At 47.7% G+C, this 18,753-nt stretch overlaps 1 protein-coding gene across 7 annotated transcripts in view; it reads right to left on the bottom strand.

The window, feature by feature from the left end:
* Positions 1-579: 579 nt before the first annotated feature.
* CACNA1B (calcium voltage-gated channel subunit alpha1 B) overlaps positions 580-18,753 on the bottom strand; it is a 298,282-nt gene continuing 280,108 nt past the window's right edge. For 4 of the 7 annotated variants that reach the window (XM_054848973.1, XM_054848967.1, XM_054848968.1 and 1 more), the window contains 8 exons: positions 18,123-18,230; positions 16,765-16,877; positions 15,744-15,871; positions 14,476-14,602; positions 13,790-13,900; positions 9,399-9,606; positions 9,022-9,233; positions 2,949-4,738 (listed from right to left, as the gene is read on the bottom strand). In XM_054848973.1, coding sequence (XP_054704948.1) covers positions 4,202-4,738; positions 9,022-9,233; positions 9,399-9,606; positions 13,790-13,900; positions 14,476-14,602; positions 15,744-15,871; positions 16,765-16,877; positions 18,123-18,230 — 1,544 coding nt within the window. In that variant the 3' untranslated portion in view covers positions 2,949-4,201. Of the gene's footprint in view, positions 1,079-2,948; positions 4,739-5,097; positions 5,250-9,021; positions 9,234-9,398; positions 9,607-13,789; positions 13,901-14,475; positions 14,603-15,743; positions 15,872-16,764; positions 16,878-18,122; positions 18,231-18,753 lie in introns of those variants that run through there. The other 3 variants (XR_008580034.1, XM_054848970.1, XM_054848972.1) reach the window with 3 other exon arrangements.

Below are 18,753 nucleotides of genomic sequence, written 5' to 3'. Positions count from 1 at the left end.
CAAGTGCTCTGGACACGTGGCAAACTCCTGACACCAATCCAACCCCACGTGCTGCTGATTTCCATGCCTACCTGAGGTAGCACCAAGAACACTTGCTGGGAGTGGGTTTAAGGTTTAATAAGGGTTAATGCTGACGGGAGCCGCACGGCCAACATTCACGCACACCAACAAAAGAAACATCTCTCTGTTAAAACCCTCAAAGGAATCAATCACTGCTAGGGTTTCTCGTAACCCTCAACTTAAATGATGCGATTTTGCTGCCTGTTGGACTCCAGGAACTGTAATCTCCACACTGGATCCACATTGCAAAGGCAAATTTGCAAACAGCTCCTTACTCAGCCCGAGCGTCCGTGCAACCTGTTTGGAAACACACACAGACGCGGCCAATTTCTTACAGCATCCCAATTCGGGCTAAACTAAACCCAGTTTCACACCGGATCTCACGGGCTATCGCTCAACGTGGTGGTCGAGCCAAGCTGCCTCCCGCGGGTCTCTGCTAGCCAGCCCGCCGGTCTCCCGGTCACTAGGCACACTGCACACACCATCTTTGAATTTGTAAGGTTTTTTGCTAAGTTTTTATTTTTAATTCAAGGACTTTGCTTCATACAAAATGTAATTGTAGAAACAACTGCAGAATTCAAAGTTTGGCTGATAAATATTACTCAGGCAGCAAACTAGGCAATCACAGAACCTTTTTTTTTCTTTTTTTTTTTCCCCCTTTTTTTGGGTAAAGTTCCGCTTGTGTTGCATGGTTGGAACTTTTATAATTTTTAACACTGTTTTTTTAAATATAAAGTTTTGCAACAAACCCCCAATTTATATCAAATATAATTAAAAATTAACAACTGATGAATACATTGTATCAAAAAAGTACGAAGATAAACATTTTCCATGCACATACTTTTTTATATATATGTATATATGTATATATTGTACATGCAAACATTACTTATTCAAAGTACAGCCACTACGAGACTGGTTCTGGATGCAGAAAACTGATCGGTGCAATTCAAGTTTGGCAACTCACTATGAGGATTCTCGGAAATATCATGTATGCATTGAAGAGACAGCAGAGAGGCTGTAAAAAAAGGTAGGAAAAGGGTTATGAACAACTGTGGTCAGGCTCGTCTGTCACTGTCATCGGCCCCTATGAGGCGGGTGGAGGATTAGACAACTTGAGGTTCTTCTTCGTGTTCTGCCTAAGAACTGGAGTGACCCAAGGCCATCGCTTGGCTGTGCGCTTCCGGATGGGGTGTTAGTGCAGGGCTGTGGGGTTGGGGATCTGACACGGCAGAGGAAGGGGAAGGGCGGAGTGGAGAAAAAGACAAAATTATTCAGTACAGAAAGACATCTCTCTTGCTTTCCAGGGTGGGTACAATGTTTGCATGCACTGTCAGAGAGATTGCGTTTCCCCTCTCCTTTATGTCCTGGAGTAAAATAGGAACGTATTCTTTAAAATTTCAAATAAAGTGTTTGTGCCTTCGTATAAGGAAAATGTATAAAACGTTTGGTCACAATCATGCTGAAGCCTGAAACAGGAAAAATCCAGCAGATAAAGCTACAGAATGGATGAAGGTCTTTCTGACTGTTGGTGGTTTGGATGTGTTTCCGAACGTGTCATCTTGTTGCATAGCCCTCCGTTTGCAAATTACAGCCGTTACCCATGGCGGACCTCTGGCTACCGCACTGCCTTTATTCAAAGTGCACATAAACACAGAGACAGAGATACAGACAGGAGTTATCCTTTAGCAGAATCCAGGGATGAGATTGGCCAGAGATTAGTATTTAGTAACGGGACCAAAAAAAAAAACCAAACCACAGAAGGAACCGAAAACAGGTTGAATTTCCTCAACAGAAGAGCTACAGGAGATGTGAAGAACCACCCTGCAGCAGACTGCTCCCCACCTGAGGCTGAAAGACTTTTGCTGAGAGCACAAGAGACCTCCTGAGCGTTTTGGTAGCATCCCATACCCCCCAACCAACCCAGCGACAAAACGAATCACCAGGGTCCAGCAGGATCTCCACCTGTCCCAAGCGACCGCTTCGTCTGGAGAAGTTTCACAGTTCTGGGGCTTTGGTAGATCCTCTGAAAAAATTCATCTGTCCAACCCTCTCCTCTTTCCTATCAGTTTTTTTTTAGTGATGCGCTCGCCTGGCACCTCCCACTCTTCCTTCTTTAACCTTCTGTCAGTGTACTACGAGTCCTCTGGCCGCCCTGCGCCCCAAATCAGCCCGGCGACGGTTCGTCAGACCCACGGACGCAAGGTCCTGCCCAGGCTTTTCTTTCAGCGCTCCCTCCCCACCGGCACATCGCGTTTGCCCCTTTCCCAGGCTCCAAGTGCAGAAATCCACACGTGCACAAAAGCAAGAAATCATCCAACGCAAGAGGCATTGCAAGAACACAGTAATCTCATCCCTGAGAATCAGAGTTAGAGGTTTTGCTTATTATTATTATTATTTTTTTTTAAACCTTCTCTTAACAGGCAATAAAAACAAGACTCTCTCCAACTGCCCTCAACACAAATTATGCACCGTGGAACGTGGCCAGAGCTCTCGCAGCCCAACTGCGACTTGACGTGCAGCGTGAAAGACGCTGCTTCTCCTGCAAGAGCTGTAGATGCTGTACTTTTCCACCTGCATCTCTCCCGCAGGACCTAAACACTAGTCAATGAGAAAAGGCCGGTTTTGTTTGCTGCAATAATCACTCCCCTCCCACCAATAAAAGTATATATAAAATAAAATTAAAAAAAAAAGAAGAAAAAATAATAATAAAGGCCAACAAAACCCAAACCAACCCCAAAGCATGGTTGCCTTCCCCACTATAAGCTTCCAACCTGATACTTGAATCACTGTTCATAACGCGATGCGGGGCGTTGTGTGCACCCCGGAGCGTCTGAGATGAGCGGCTCCTCCCGGCTCTGCCCTCCCTCCCCTCCTGCCCCTCCCCACGCTCGCCCAAGGCCTGATGCATCAAAGCAAGAGGTTGCATCATCGCTGTGAAAGATTTCAAAGGTTAGGCACTTAGTAGTGAACAACTGGAGCATTCGGTAGAAACGGTGGGACCTGGAATGACAATTGGACTAATTCTCTACATAAAGAGTATTTTTTTCTTTTTTTTTTTTTACTGTACAATTTACAAAAATGCACACAATGAAAAGTTAAAGTTCTATCTAATAGCTTGATATAAAACCAATAACATTTCTTCTTCTCACCCCTATGCTTTTTCCTTTTTTCTTTTTTTCCCGAATTTTTTTTTTTTTAAGTTGTTTTTTGCTAAATCAAGCTTATATTGTAAACAAGACAAAACAGTGAGGGCGTGTTGCGGTCGACAGGAGAGAGGGACGGAAAGAAAAGTCTCAGCAGCAAGGAAACAGTCCTTACAAAGTAGCTCTCTTGTGGCTTTATCGTGTGTCAGTGTGAAGGACCCGACGTCAGTGAGTAAAATAAAAGAGATCCACGCGGCAGCGGTGGCAGAGTCCCGGCTGCCGGAGCCCTCGGTCAGCTCGGAGGTGTTGCCACCGGCTCCGCTGAAAAGGATTGCTGTGGCTGAACATCAAGTCCCAATGGACTGTCCTTTGTTCTGGTCTGTGGTTCTCCTCTCCCATTTTCTTGGGTAGATCTCTTTCTTCTTAGCGGTGAACGAGATTAAAACGCGGATGCGATCTTTGTTCGTGTGTGTCCGTTTGCAACCCCCGACTCCCACCCTGACCGGGGAAAAAAAAATATAGTAAATTAATTAAGAAATAGCCCCAACAAAAACTGCGCCAATCTCAAAAAGGATCGACAGTCTGCTTTTTTCCGCCATCGAAGGTAAGGACCGCTCTTCTCTCGGCTTCTCGCGTGTTGCGGATTTGGCATCTGGTGCGTGTTTTTGAACTAGACAAGGCAGTAAGTAGGGAGGTGGGCAAGGGGGGGAAGAGTGAGATGCGCTCCCCCTGCTGCCTTCCCCCTGAGGAGGGAGCCTTCTTCCTCGATTTGTCTAGTGAAAAAAAAAAAAAAAAAAAGGAAAAAATAAAGAAAACAAGAGGAGAGAGGCTGCAGGAGTGTCTCCGGACCCAGGGGCAGAGCAGTTCTCGTGGCGGGGGCTGCCCCATGGGCCCCCTCCGGCCCCGGGCACCGCGCGCGTCGGAGCGCACAGCCTTCCAGATGATAAAACTCATCGATTTTAAACGCGCACACCTTGAAGGGTTTTGCCACGCCGCTAGCACCAGTCATCCTCATCGGCTTCGTGGTAGTAACTACGTCCTCTGGTGCCAGTCCCGGGGCCCGTGTTGAGACCCAGCGTGTAATGGTAGCCGTTGGGCACCCTGCGGATTTGGTGAGACTGGGAGGTCAAGGAGGAGACGTAAGAAGTCCTTGAGGACCGTCCCGAGTTGGTGGCCACCGCCTCCTCGAAGGTGAGGGTGTCCTCCGGCACCGCGCGGTAGGGGCTGTCGGCGTCGTCGCGGTGCCCCAGGTAGGGGTCGGAGCCGATGCGGGCCACCGCCGGCGGGGGCGGCTGCTGGTCCCCCCGCAGCAGCGCGTTGTGCTCGGACAAACCGCGGCTCAGGCGTCCAGGGGAGAAAGTGGGCAAGCCGGTTTGGAAACTGGTGAAGTGCACGGGCGAGGAGTTAGCGGTCTTGTAAGTGATGCTGGGACGTGGGGTCAGTGGAGTCTGTGGGAGCTGCCTCCGACCCCGGCATGGGGTACTAGCACCAGATGTCGACAGCAAGGGGCTCCCATTAACTGAACCACTGCCCTACATAAAAATTGGAACAAAGCAAATCAAAAAATAAAAAAGGGAAACACCAGACAAACACAAAGGCAGGCAGGTATAAAACAGAAGGAGAAGCAACAGAAGGGAGAGACAAGTCACAAGAGGAAAGAAAAGCAAAAAAGAGAGAGTTTAGACAAGCACAGTTAGGGGGAGGAGGTTCTCGAGAAATAATTCAACACGAGATGTAAAGAGCTGGAGAACTAAAGTTCTGCGAGCAGTAAATAAGAACAGAAACGATCAGAGCATCAGTAGGACGCAAACTGGCAGACGGCTCCAACAGAAGGGGACACTGTCCGGAGGGAAGGCATCCACATCATACACAGGCTCGACATGCGCCTTACCTGAACTAGGCGGGAGCGGCTCAAAAACCTACGGGTTTGTGGGGTTGGGTTTTTTTGCAAATAAAATTTTGCAAAACAGCGCACACTGCTTTGGGGCAGATTTTTGCAGAACTTCACCCGATGGTTGTGAATGCTGATGTTGGGGATCATTTCTGTGGTGAAAATTGGATTATGTGGGAGGAGGATTTGGGGGCAGACTATTTTTTTGTAGTTTTGGGAATGAAATGCATTTTGATTAAATAGCCACTGTCTGAAAAAAACAACAAAAAGCTTTTTGAATAGGCTTTAACTAACAAACTCCTTAAACAAAAATGTGTTCACCTTCTCTTTAATACTATACATTTGATTTTTGAGTGATAGAAGAATCTGGCAGCTTCCTGGGTTACTAATCGTGATGTGGGAGTAAACTAAGCTGCAGTGAGTTTAAAAAAATGTCATGAATGAGAGCAACGGGCATTTGTTTTGACATTTCATAGCATCACAGACTGGTTTGGGTGGGAAGGGACCTCACAGCCCACCCAGTGCCACCCCTGCCATGGGCAGGGACACCCTCCACTAGCCCAGGTTGCCCAAAGCCCCATCCAACCTGGCCTTGAACACTGCCAGGGAGCCAGGGGCAGCCACAGCTTCTCTGGGTACCCTGTGCCAGGGCCTCAGCACCCTCACAGGGAAGGATTTCTGCCTCACATCCCATCTCCATCTCCCCTCCTGCAGCTTCAGGCCATTCCCCTTGGCCTGTCACTCCCTGCCCTTGTCACCAGTCCTGTTTATGTTCTCCCAGGGCAGTACACGAATAGCCCTGCGAGTATGTTTTAAAAATCGCTCAGCCTTTTGTGACCTAACATTTTGAGACCAGACCTCTAATTTTTAAAGAGCAGCTTTTCCTTCCTCTAAAAACATCAGGTTGTTGCTTGTTGGGCTATCAATCAATGCTTGTTCTGCTCTGCCTGGGTTTCCCAGCACAGTTCTCAGGGCAAGCCCGGCAGTGCTGGAGGCTATCAGCCCAGAAGCTATTTTAGCTGCCGTTGCCGTGAGTCGTGCCACGTCTATCAGAAGAAGAGGCAATCCCCGCGTTATCTTGGGGTGCAGAGCAGCGTTGGGTGTCACTCACTGCAGCCCTGCTCTCCGCAAGTCATGGGGACTACTATGGCATTTGCGGCTCGTGCTGCCGGGCCAGTGACCCACGTCTTTCACAGCCTGGAAACCAAGTCTTTGCCTTTCTCTTCTTTCATTTTTGCCCTCTCCCCTCTCTGGCTGCCCCACGTTTCAGCCTTACTCTCTGCTACAGACCCATATTCCTGTACCAGGCACCTGCCTCCCGTCACCTGCCTCCCCATGGTGATGGAGGAGATGGTGACCACCACCCGGTGACCTACCATGTCCCAGCATCCAGGGGAAGATGCCCAGCTTTTTCCAGGGTCCTGAGGCTGAGCACCTCAAAATTACAATACTCATAAAAGAAACTACAATTCTTACAAAAGAAAGCAGAGCTAAATTGTTTCGATAAGTATTAAGCTGCCCAAAAATGGTTTCTGCAAGATTTTCAAACTTCTTTTATCCAGGACCAATTCAGGAAATGGTCTTGATTGTAAAAGAAAATCCAATAGGCTCCTTCCTGCTGAAGCATTTTGAAATTCCAAGAACTTTCATCTCATTTAAAAAAAATGCTTTTCCCAGATTCGTCATGAAATGGGATTTGTATTTAAAAATTCACCTGCATTGAAAAGGAAACAGTGAAATAATTTACAGAAGGTGCATAACATTTCTATGTGGGTCAAGCATTGTGAGTTGACCCAAAGTGAAATGTTCATGGCTTGGTTTTCTTGTCTCCTTTTTTTTTTTTTTTAATTAAAAAACCTCCAAAGAACTTCTTTTTGAAGCAAACCTGTTCTGATTTTTGGTTTGGCTCTAGCTGGAACAGAGCCACCTTGTTGGCAGGGGGAAGCTCAAGCCAGCCTCTCTTTTTGGTATCTGCAGGGGCCTCCAGGGACTTGGTGAAACGTGCCGGGCCAGGGCTCCTGGGAAAAGCTGCATCTCCCAAAGAGAGGGACCGACTAACAATGAAAATACTTGAGAGTTAACAAGCACCTTGTTATCGAGCCAAAATAATGCAGGAAATGGACTGACAGAGCTTCTTGCAGACACCTTATTAGGACAAGAGGTCTTCAGCTGGTTGGGACAGAAGTGATATGCAGTTGGACTGGTTTTTTAATCTGTTTTTGTTTGGTTTTGTTCGTTGTTTTTTTTTCAGAACAATCAGGGGATGTATTAGCAGCTCCACTCAAAGTCAGTAACATGTAGGTGGATAAAATACATGGACACTGAAACAGGCTTTCTCCTCCCTGCCTTACTCAACCCCCACGGGAGGTGGGGGACAATACAGACTTCACTGGCACCGGCGGAACAGGTTTATAAAAGGCAGCTGATGCTCTAACGTCCATAAACTATGGGAAGGTTTCAGTTTTTTAATTAAGACATACATGATATTTAAAGTTCTGGTAAACTGAGCATGCAAGAAAAGGAGAGGCATCACGCTAAAAATCAGTGCCATCTTCCTGTCTCTCAAACCAGAGGGAGAAATTAAGAAATGGAAAGAAAAACTCATCTGAAAAATCAGATGGAGGCCAGTCAGGGACTGCAGCAACTGGAAATGGAAAGGACTTGTTAGGCTGCAGCTCCCTCTTGCTATGGCCACACACAGTCCTGGGTGCACCAGACTTCACACCGATGTCACCTCTCCTCCCAACAGCATGACTGTGCAAAGCGTGTCCCACGCCCTGGGTGTCTCCAAAGGCTGTCAGCAGCCCCTGAGCACTCACTGCAGCACACGGTCTCCAAGGCTGCAGCCTGGATGCTGCTAAGGACCACGGCACGTGGACACGCAGGGAGGGAGAAAGGCACGGGAAAGTGTAAGGAGACAGAAAGCTGCTCCATTTTGCAGCTGCAGGGACACTACAGAACCTCTTCATTTAAATCCTTCCCCTGGGCTCTAACTCTTACCAACGCAGGATTTCCTCCCACTCCCCACAAGCTGATGTTCCTGCAGGGGTTCAGGGCTGACAGCATCGCTCATCCCTCCTGAGACACCCAGCTGGTCACACACCAAATTTAGGGATTTTGGAGAGTGGCCAGAGCCTTCCTCCCAGCTCAGTGGCTGCACATTGCTTGGAGATGTTTGCAGGGATCGTTCTGGCCCAGGACTGAGCTCTCTTCCCTTCCACCCAGGTCCTACCTTCTCCTACATTCCCCTTCTCCCTTATGATTTCTTCTCCCAGCTAGAGAGCACATTTGAAGATTGATGTGACACTAGGGAAAAAGGACTTTTTCCTCAATTTTCTAGAACATTAACCTGGTCCACAACACGGGACAACCCTGAAGCCCATGGAACAGCAGTTGGAAAATCCTGCTAACATGAGCAAACCCTGCCGAAATCACAGCTCTGGCTGCCTGGAGGCCCCATACTGTATTACATTGGCTCATACTGCAATGGCAAGGATTTCTTTGGCCATCACCCAATGTTTGTGGCACGGGGCAGCAGTAGGTGCTAGATTAACACAGCTGGCAGGGGAATGGGTCAGCTCAGTTGCCCAGGTCCCACGCCACGCTGCCAGCCTGCCTTGGCTCAGATAGACTTTCTCCACCAGCATCAAGAGCTGCCAGTTCTCAGGTCTCCCAGTTTGCTCTGCTGAAACCGTGAGCAAGGGTGTCCTTGGCTGGGGGTCTCTGTAGGTGGCTACTAAAGAGCCATCAAGTGACATTTCCATCCCTGTCCTGGATGTGAAGGACCAAGCAGGACCTCAAACGCTTTACCTCCTACTGCCCAGCCTTTCCTCTTCTGGCTCCTTTATTTTAAACAAAACATGGGAAAGGTGTGCACATCCCTGGAAGACCTTAAGGTTCTTTTCCCACCCTGCATCTCCTCACCTGTCTGTGTGGACCTTGCTCTGGCCCTCCGTTGGGTGAGGTGGGCCTGCTCTGATCGGCAGACTTGGGGTGAGAACGGTCCCGGCTGCCATAGCGGTCGCAGGAGTAGAAGCGCTGCTTTTCAGAGGAGGAGGAAGAGTGCTGCTTCCTCTCTTGGGACCGGCCACGTTCCTGCTTCTTGTCCTTGGAAGAAGACTCACCAGACTGGGCCACTGAAAGAACAACATTGGTTGAGGATCACCAACATGGGTGGAACTTTCAAGTGTGGGGCAGGGAGGTCCTGCCATGCAGATGGAACCCCAAATGACATCAGATGACCGCTGTGCATCCCGAAGGGAGGAGGACGAGGGACAAATCCTTGTTTGCAAAGCACTTACCAGCTTCTCCATCGGCCATCTGATGGGGGGACCTGTCCAAGGACTTCTGCTTCTTCTCTTTCCGCCGGTGGCAGCGGTGGTGATGATGGTGATGCCCTTGCTCTGGCGGCATGCGCTCCAGGGAGTACTCATAGAGGTGCATGGCGTGTGGGCGCTGCGGGGTCAGCGTGGAGACGGAGCGCTTCATGGGGCTTGTGTCCGGGATGGGCTGCAAGGCAGATGGAGGGACACAGAGCAGGGTGAGGGCAGGCACTGCACTGTGCTCAGCTGCTCGGTTCCCAGCATGGGGAGGGTTGTACAGCGAGAGATAGGGGCAAGGAGGGGAAGGAGAGAAGTGGTTAATTGGATATAACTGGAATGGGCAGAAGGACTTGTGGAATGGTAGAATTAGTGCTAAATTTGAGGAGCAAATGTGATCTCCGTTTGCTGAAATGGGCTTTACTTTTAGCAGAATGCCAATCCACAGGTACCATGGGCACAGAGCGGTATGCAGCACTTCACACCAAACACAGCGTCACAGGAGTCAACAGTAGATTAACAGGGGCATAGTGCAGCACAGTAGCCAAGCGTCTCACAAAGATAATTCTCCAAGACTAGTTTCACCCAAAGCTGCTTCAGGGCCTATAGTTATCCCAAAGCAACTCCAAAGAGGAAAGCATGAAAGTGTTGCTGGGCATCACATGGAGAGGGACAAAAATCAGGAATAAGTGGGCAACGTACAGGCCAAGCCATCGAGTAATTACTGCTATCTCCCTGCAATTGAAGACAACTCCTGTCAAACATTTAAACCCTCTCTCCTTGTCCCACCATTACCCCTTGAAGTCCTTGTGGCTGGGACAAGCAAGATAGCATGTACGTCCTGCAATTCTACCAGGATACCTCAAAAAATGACTACTTGGGTTTGCTATTGCTGTTTTCAAATCATCTGTGGCTTGAGAGCCAAACCTCTGTGTGCAGTAACACAGCAATGGACATTGCTGTACAAAGATGGAGAAACCATGACAAGTGGACTGCAGGACAGCTTTCTCACAGTCTTTTCCTTCCCTACTGCCCAGTAAAGGCATGAAGCTCAGAAAATGAGGACAACCCCCATGTTTTCTTGGCTCTGTGGGGGAGACAGGGCTTCATCCATCCTCTGGAGGCTTCCCTGGGTCTACCACTGCATCAAAGCTGCCCGGCAGAGGAAAGACCTTGGAGCACGGCGGTCCAGCCTGACAGGGAGGGAGCTCAGGATGTCCTCGGGTCCCTCATCTCTTGCGCTTGTTTGGATTCACAATCCAATATGTGCCTCCAACGACTGTTCTCACTGAACATTTACTTTGTTCACTGTAACCTTTCCAAAGAGCCCTGTATTATTTTTACTATCTATGCTATTTTATTTGCTCACCCTGAAATTCCGATCTCTGCTGCCCTGTGATATTTACACAGTGCAAAGCCTGTCATTTCACAGCTCTGCTCGTTATTTTGAGTGGAAAGAACCACTCTCCCTCCCAGTGGGCTGTCACGGGTGGATTATCTTGCATGCAAAGATGCAGTCTGGGCTGAATTTTTGTTTGCTGCTCTCCCTCTTGCTAGGCAGTTACCCAAATTTTTGGTGCTTCCCGCTGGAGGACAAGGTGGAGTGCTGGAGCTGGAAGGTTTGTCAGAGGCAGAAGGAAGCCACTGCTGGGCTGGGGGAGCACAGCACAGCCTGCGGCATTGGGCACCCCTGGGGTCTGCACCGGTTTAGTTAGCAGGACCATGTTGTGCTGTATTTGTCTCCTCCCGTGTTGCTTGCTGTGTGCACTTTCTGTGGGCAAGAAATTCTACTGGAGGGCTTCATGTTTGTGCTCCTTGCTTACTGTTGAGCCTGAAGATGGAGGAGGGCAGAGTGGTCCATAAACTGGACAGTCAGGTTCAGGATTTGACAGATATGGGCAAAAAAGTGAAAAGTGAAAATACTTCCCACTAAAAACACTTATCCAGATTTCCAAAATCTACACAGGAGCTACCAGACAGATGATGACAGAAATTTCCCAAAAAAAGCCTGCCAAATCACTAAGAAATTAACTTTTCTCTTTGGACTTTGGACCTGATCCTGTGCTTATCCTGTGCTGATCCTGTGGACTGAAGCCCCCACTGACACTAATAGGAAGTGGCAAAGCATTGAATACCCTTTCCATAAATCCTGACAATGCTCTCGTTACGTTAACGGAGCATGCACAAACTCCCCACAAGCCTCGGGAGACTATACCATAACCCTTCAGAGAGTTACTAATTGCTTCTTCATTACCAAACCGATTGTTTTCACTTCCTAAATTCCTGTGTAACAAGGCATACAAGAACAAATAAATAAGCAAAACAAACAAACAAAAAGTCCCTTCTATTACAGCGTGCGGCGTGCAATTGTGGATCGAGGGAACTGCAGCAAAGTGGAAAGAGATAGCAGCTGCGTTGGTGCAACATTGGACTCCAAATGAGAAGGGAAAAAAGTAAAGGGTTAAGGAAGGTTAATTATTTCTTAACATAAATTTAATAGGATACAACTTAGTGCAAACTACATACTGCTAGGTAACTCCCAGGTGACCGTGCTTTGCTCCTCTGCAAACAATTCGGACAAGATGAGAGACATTATTTGAAGCAGCCCCACAGTACAGCCATTGTCAGACATCACGGCAGATGTGCAGCAGACACGATGACGTCAAGGGAGAGGAGGTGATGGGGGAGGAGGACAGCAAAGAGGGAGGGAGGAGGTGAGATTGAAAGCATAGGATTTTTTTAAAGTGGGAACGTAAAAAGACAGAGGAATGACAGGCAAACAGAAAGGGAGATGTCCAGAAACAGAAATATTGCAAATAAGAGTTATAAAGAACTCAAAGTTTGGGGGAAGCAGAAGCAGCACGTGAGAGGGAGGGTGGAGGGCATGGAGGGGGAAGACACACACAGAAAGTACATCGGTTATTCAGCTGAAGCTACAACCACCAAAACATTGTATTATTAAATGAGGTTAGACCCACTCAGCTATTATGGGCCTGATTCATAACGAGATTAAACAGCTTACACGTGAGGCAGCTGTGCCCTGGGGAACACGAACCGTGCTTCTGCGAGAGACTCACTGCTGGAAATATCTGACTGCAAGGGAGAGGAGCCTCCCAAGGAAAGGCTCGTGCTGCCGGCCCTGCCGCTGCCAACTGCATTGCCTTGGAAGGGAAGATGCTACTTGTGCTCTAGAATAAAGGACAACTTTGTCCTGGGAAGCGGGAAGGGAGGGAGTATGGGTTTGCTTTGGTGTCTGTTTCTTTTACTGAGCATGTTGAGTAGTGTTCCTGATAAGGCAGAGGATCCCAGCTCTCATACAAAGACTGCAGTTTCTGAAGTCAGCTGGGAAATTTGCTAGCCGATGAAGTGTAGCTTGTGCCAGCCTGAGCACATTAGCAAAACCATTACATCTGTTGGAAGCATTGCTGTGTATGCAATACACAGGCTTTTGGGTTTAGGGTGCAGAATTTTTTTCACGTTCTGCTTCCCATGGAGAGCAATGGGAACAGCCCGCAACCGTGGGCTGCTCGCTCCTGACTCTATGAATCAGGCCCTTTGAATGAGAGAGACACAACTGTGAGTGGTAAGATGTTCTGACACACAGGAGGCAGGATGGTGGCTGGAGAGCACCCAGGACAACAAGCTAGCAATGAACATGTGAAATGGCCAAAAAATGATCTGTGAAAACCATGACATCCTACGCACTAAATAGTGTCCACAAGTTGCTGTAAAAGTCAACTCTAATGATGATATTTCTTTACAAGAAGTTAAACGAGAAAATTCCTCAATAACATTTTACTGACCAAAATCACAATACAGTATATGCTAAATACTATGAGAAAAGAAAAAAAACCAGGGACGATGCTTAGTGTCTCAATGCACCTTCTACGCACAGGGTCCCTGGTATTTTCTGTACCTGCTACATTGATCAAAGAGAATCACAGCACATTTTCAGCTTTTTTTATGGCCAGGGCAGAGGAACATGCCTTGACTGTCTGTCTAGATAAATGGCACACAACTGCCAATGGGAAAATTATGCCTTCCAGGAATAGAGGCTGGCAAACAATATTGGCCCTGGTTAATGAGAACAGCCACTCTTGGGTAGGTAGTCATCAGTTAGCTACCCAAACAGAGGAATTCCTCTGGATTGCTTTTTGCTGCAACCAGGGATGAATAAAACTGCAGACAGAGTGTCTACACACGAATACCTGCCATTCAAGCACAAAGACTGGGTACCTGTCTCCAGGTTCAGCAAACGTCTCTTAAAACAAATATTCACAAGCAACTTCCAACAACATGGCAAGCAGAGGGAAGATACTGAGTTCTTGACCCACTCTCAGTCTCCCACCGCCAGCAAAAAGTCCCTTGCTCACCTGAGTTTCGGCAGCCAGGCGCGGCATGGAAGCCGCCCGCCCCTGGCTCTCCAGGCCTGGTTGGTGCTCTCCGTTGGCAAGTGTGGGGCTGATTTCCCTCATTTCTACCACCTGATCAAACAAGAAATGGTTTCAGTAGCAAGAACGTGAACATCAGCTTTGAAGCCATCATCTGTGCAGGCTTCTGCTAAGTTCGATTTAATTGTGAAGAGAAGCTGGGAGGAGAAAGACTAAATTAAGAGCTGCTCAGGTTTCTCTAGCTACAGCATTGTCTTCAACAAAGACAAGAGTGGGCCAAGCTCTTCCACCAGCCATGGCAATGAGCACCAGCTGTGACCTGTGAAACCCCTCATCTGAGTTTGTACACTAGTGACAATGGGATTGGGACAATGGGACAACTAGGAAGAGATAACTTTAAGTAACCTATTGCAGCAGACATATAATTCCACAAAAAGCGGGTCCACATGTACAGCTATCAGACTGTAGAAGATATCAGATTTAGCTTTTCTCCATAACATTCCAGCAAACTTTGGGTTATAAGAGAGCGAGCAATGCTTGTCTCAAGGGACAGATCTATTGTCTACTGCATTTGACCCTGTCTTCACCTGTTTTTTCTAAAATTTCTAAAAATCTACTGCATTTCTAAAATGTACTGTATCTCACCCTGTCTTCACCTGGTTCCTTACCCGTTCAATGGGGATTTCTTCTGAGTGGCCTCGTTCAAAACCTGGTGTCCTGGTTTCATAAAACACATCCTGGGTGCGTTGGGTCCCCCAAGAACTGGACTCTTTGATCCCACCCTCTGGGGCTGGTCTGTCAGAAGGAAAAGAGGAAAAATAACTCATTTGCAAAGCGATTTTGCTGACCTTATTGTGCTGCAGGCAAAGCACTCAGGTACCCTTTGAGGTTTTACTTATGAAACGAGTTGCAGGATAGGCACAGCTGCTATATGGTGAAGCTATATGGTCCCCTGGGTTTTGCCAGGACCACTTTCTATATAGCCTGAAGATCCCATGAGCAACAAGGAAACCAAACCAGTCGGCACATTATTTTTTTTTCCAGTAACTGAGGAAATCAGCTTCTGCAGCTCAAGTTCTGATGAAGCAGAATGAATAATTTTGGAGTTCAGGCAAATTATGTATGCAAGACCAGTTAGTCAAATAGCCCTAATGCCATTCGTCAAACATCTGTGGCCATGCTGAAGTACGTTCACTGAATGTAGAGTGGTACAGATGGCGTTGGGTTTCACTGTCGAGTCTGATGTTGGTTTCCCCGTCAAGGTTATTCAGGACATTTAAACCTCAGGTGTCTATCATTAAAAATCCATAGCACTTGTGACCCAGAAGAAAGTCACCTGAAGAAGAGCAGGAAATGGAGAATCGATTAGGGATCACTGTTACTGTAACTGTTTGGTAAGCTCTCTGTGGAGGTATTGTTTTGCCCAAAGAGAAAGAGCCAGATTCTGTCCCGGAAAATCTCAAGAAGCTCCTGCTGTAACCAAGTGCTATGAGCTTGAGGGACTTCTTTGATCCCAAGGACCTTTTTACTCCTGAGAACTCACTGGTGGTTGGTAGGTTTGGGCTTGCTTGGTTGTTTTGCAATGGTCCCAAATTCCTGTAAGCAAACTCACAACTAGCCACAATGAAAAGCTCTCCAATTAAGACTCAAAGGACACCATTAAGAAAACATGCAGCTCTGAAGAACCCAACACTACCACCACGTGGATAACTGCACCTGAGGCAGCAGTGGGAAGCAGACACACAGAAGCATTTTGGTAGCCACCGGTGGGAAATTGTCCCAGCCATGGCGTGAAGGGGCTGCTGGTCTTCGTGCCACCAGCTGTGCTGCCCCATCTCCAGAGCAACTGAACCAGCAGTGGTCGGGGTTGATGCATACACCCAGCGTGCCTCTTCTCTGCGTTACGGCTTTGCTGAGGAGGTCTTGGGATACTCACAACGCGCCCCCGTTGTTGAGTGAGGCTGAGCTTTTCTGGCGAAGGAACGCCTTTGCATTGCTGAATGCTGTGGACTGGGTTTGTTCCAAAGTGGCCTTCAGCGGGTGGAAGAGTGACACCGGTCCAGGCTGCGAAGCACAAGGAAAGGTTGTCAGAGACAGAGCCATGTATGGAGGAGATGGCCTGCAGTATGTGTTCTAGTTAATCAAATGTCCACTTTGTCACCCTGAAAGATCAGCCCAGCAGAAAGCACACTCCAGCCTTCCCGTAGCTATAAGAGGCTTTCAAGGACAGTTGCTGCCCTCAGCTTTGCACAGGCCAAAATTGTGCTGCAATCCCCCTCCCCTCTCACAAAGTAGATGTCAAAAATATCAAAAGATGCGACCAATGGGGCTGTGCAATTCAGGTGGCACATCATGACACTGGGTCTGCTCAAGCCTCCCATCTGCAAGACAGACAGATAAGCCATGCTGGAGATCAGCTGGATGATCATCCTGAAGTCAGTAGGTATTTGTCCCGTCAGAAGTCTTTGGGGTTTCAATACCAAGCCAGTTGCATGGAAATATTTTCAAGAAATTGTAAAAATCTTCAAATCTATTAAAGCCAAAATGATTTTGAATAATTCCCATTTTCCAAAGCAACTTCGACATTTTAGAGCCAATCATCAGCTTTCAATAATTTGTTGGTGTCCCAAAGAAATCTTTTGGTGTTCCCCAGTCCCTAGGCCATTTCTGAAAGCAGGACTTAGACTGCCAAATCGCTTGACGTTTTTTGGAAAAGATCTTTCCAGAATACTGAAAAAGGCAACCACACCATTTTTTAAAATTTTCATTATTTTTTTTGAGAAAAAGAGACTTTCAGGAGAGGTTTCCATTTTTGAGACAGCATTTTCAAATCCTGCCTGAAGAAGCATCCTGACTTTCTAGGTGAAACGTGCCAGTGACTCTCATGAGAGCGGCGCGACGTGGGCAAAGAGGCTGCCCAAGAGGAGGACAGAGAAGGACACCTTTTGGCTGAGTACCTGGCACAGGCCTCCGGGCGGCTGGTGGACTTGTTCCCTGCTGTTCTTATTCTGCTTGTAGAAGTCGAATATCATCAGCGCTGCATAGACCTTCCCCACAGTCATCTCATCGGCTGTCACAGGACGGTGAAACACAGCAGAGACGATCAGGTGAGGAAAGGGAAAGGATGAGGAGAAGAATAAGCAAAAGAGCACAAGGAATAACAACAAATGGGCGTGAAAAACAAGTGGGAAGAAGAGGTGACATTAGAATATAGAGGCAAAACAGACACAGAAAGGTGGAGGAAAGAAAAAAGAGCAAGAAAAGTTACAACGGATGTCTTCAGATCTTTTGCCTGTTGCTGCCTTTCACATCAGAGAAGGATGGCCCTTGTCTCTAGCGCTCTGTGGCAAATATTCACAGAGACCATGTAGGGAAAAAACAGGCAGGAAAACTCTATGGCATTGTAAGCACTGCCGACAGAAGAATTGCTAAATTAATACCAGATCCACAGCCAGCTCTTTATCAACAAAGAAGCCTTATTCCTATTTCTTTGAATTACAGTCAACTGGGCCATAATGGGCTAATATACATTTAAAGAGTATTTCATTTTTCCAGATGTCTTTTTTCACCCTCACAGCCACGCTACCAGCCGTTCCCTGCACGGCAGCTGAGCACTTACTGCAGAGCAAAGAGTTAAAGCACCAGATATACAGGCATCAAGAGAGGAGAGGAGGAAAAGACTTAAGCAGTCACTCCCCATTTGTCTTAATTAACAATGCCTTTATTGCTCTGCACTGTTTCTCATTAATCAGAAACCCAGAGCCCTTGTCTTGGCCAATCAAGATAATGGCAAACTTTCCACTTTCTCAGTGCATTTGCCCAGGACATCATCAAGTAACACCAAGGCTTTCAGCCCCAAAATACCTCACTTCTGATTCTGTAAGTTCTCAGCAAACTTTAATTTTCTTCTCCCGGTTTTCTGGAGCCCAGATGGTAGAAATTGCTCTCCTGTCCTGTAAGGCACAGGCTGGAGCTATGGAAAAGCTCTGGAAAAGGCCACATGGGGCATCAGTCCCTTCTTGGCATGGGTTTTCTTTTTTTCTAAGTACAGGAAATCTACCGTAGCATAATGAAATACATGCCTAGATGTGACCTCAGTTTCCCTACTCCTTATGTGACTGTGGCATGGAGATGCAGGCTGTGAACCCCACAGAGAGGATCCCTAGGAGCTGACCTACACTTGGTTTCTTTGCTGCACTCTAGATGACTGTGCACCTAGGTGGGGCTGGGGACAGAGCAGGCAAGGAGGGAGAAGCCTGCTCTGGGCTTTTTAGGTGGCTGGGGTGGGTTGGGTGCTTGCTGATGAACCACTTACGTTTGTGAGGAGGCACCAGCAAATCCAGAGTCTTCTGGGACAGATTGGGCCAAACCAGCGAGATCTCCTTTCGCAGCTCAGCGTCACACTGGTGCTGTTTAACACCCCCTGCAGAAAAGGAGAGAAAAGGTCACATGAAGAAGAGCCAAAATCCTTGTCCTTTCAGTGCATACCACCACTTACACAGCAAGCACAGGAGAAGGCATTTCCCCCGCTCTCATTTCTTGAGAGCACCAAGCCAGCACCAGCCGCAGCAGCTGTCGCAAAGGGAACTGGTGACCTCCTCCGTGACAAAACTGTGTGAACTCAGCAGGAACCATCATCGCTTCTACTTGCTAAACCTCTGCTGTCACTTGGGGCTTAAACTTAAGCTCAGACTTATTCTACCTAACTTCTCATTTGGGGTGCTGGATAGCATCAGCCGAACGCAGCACACCTCCCGGGTGTGATGCAAAGGACCCGGTCTGAGGTGCTAGACTACGAGCAATGCCATGATCAATTATAAACCCTCTCCACCAACAACTCTTCCTGAAGTTTTTGGCAAGGAGACATAAGCACGCTGTTCTGTATCAGCAGCATCGAACAGCAGCTAGCTCACAACATAAACCAGAAAGAGCCGAACACAGCGGCA

The sequence above is a fragment of the Grus americana genome, chromosome 20, assembly GCF_028858705.1.
Source record: "Grus americana isolate bGruAme1 chromosome 20, bGruAme1.mat, whole genome shotgun sequence".
NCBI classification, from domain to species: Eukaryota; Metazoa; Chordata; class Aves; order Gruiformes; family Gruidae; genus Grus; species Grus americana.
The sequence above is the reverse complement of the archived record's forward strand: the minus strand, read 5'-3'. Positions and strand labels throughout refer to the sequence as shown.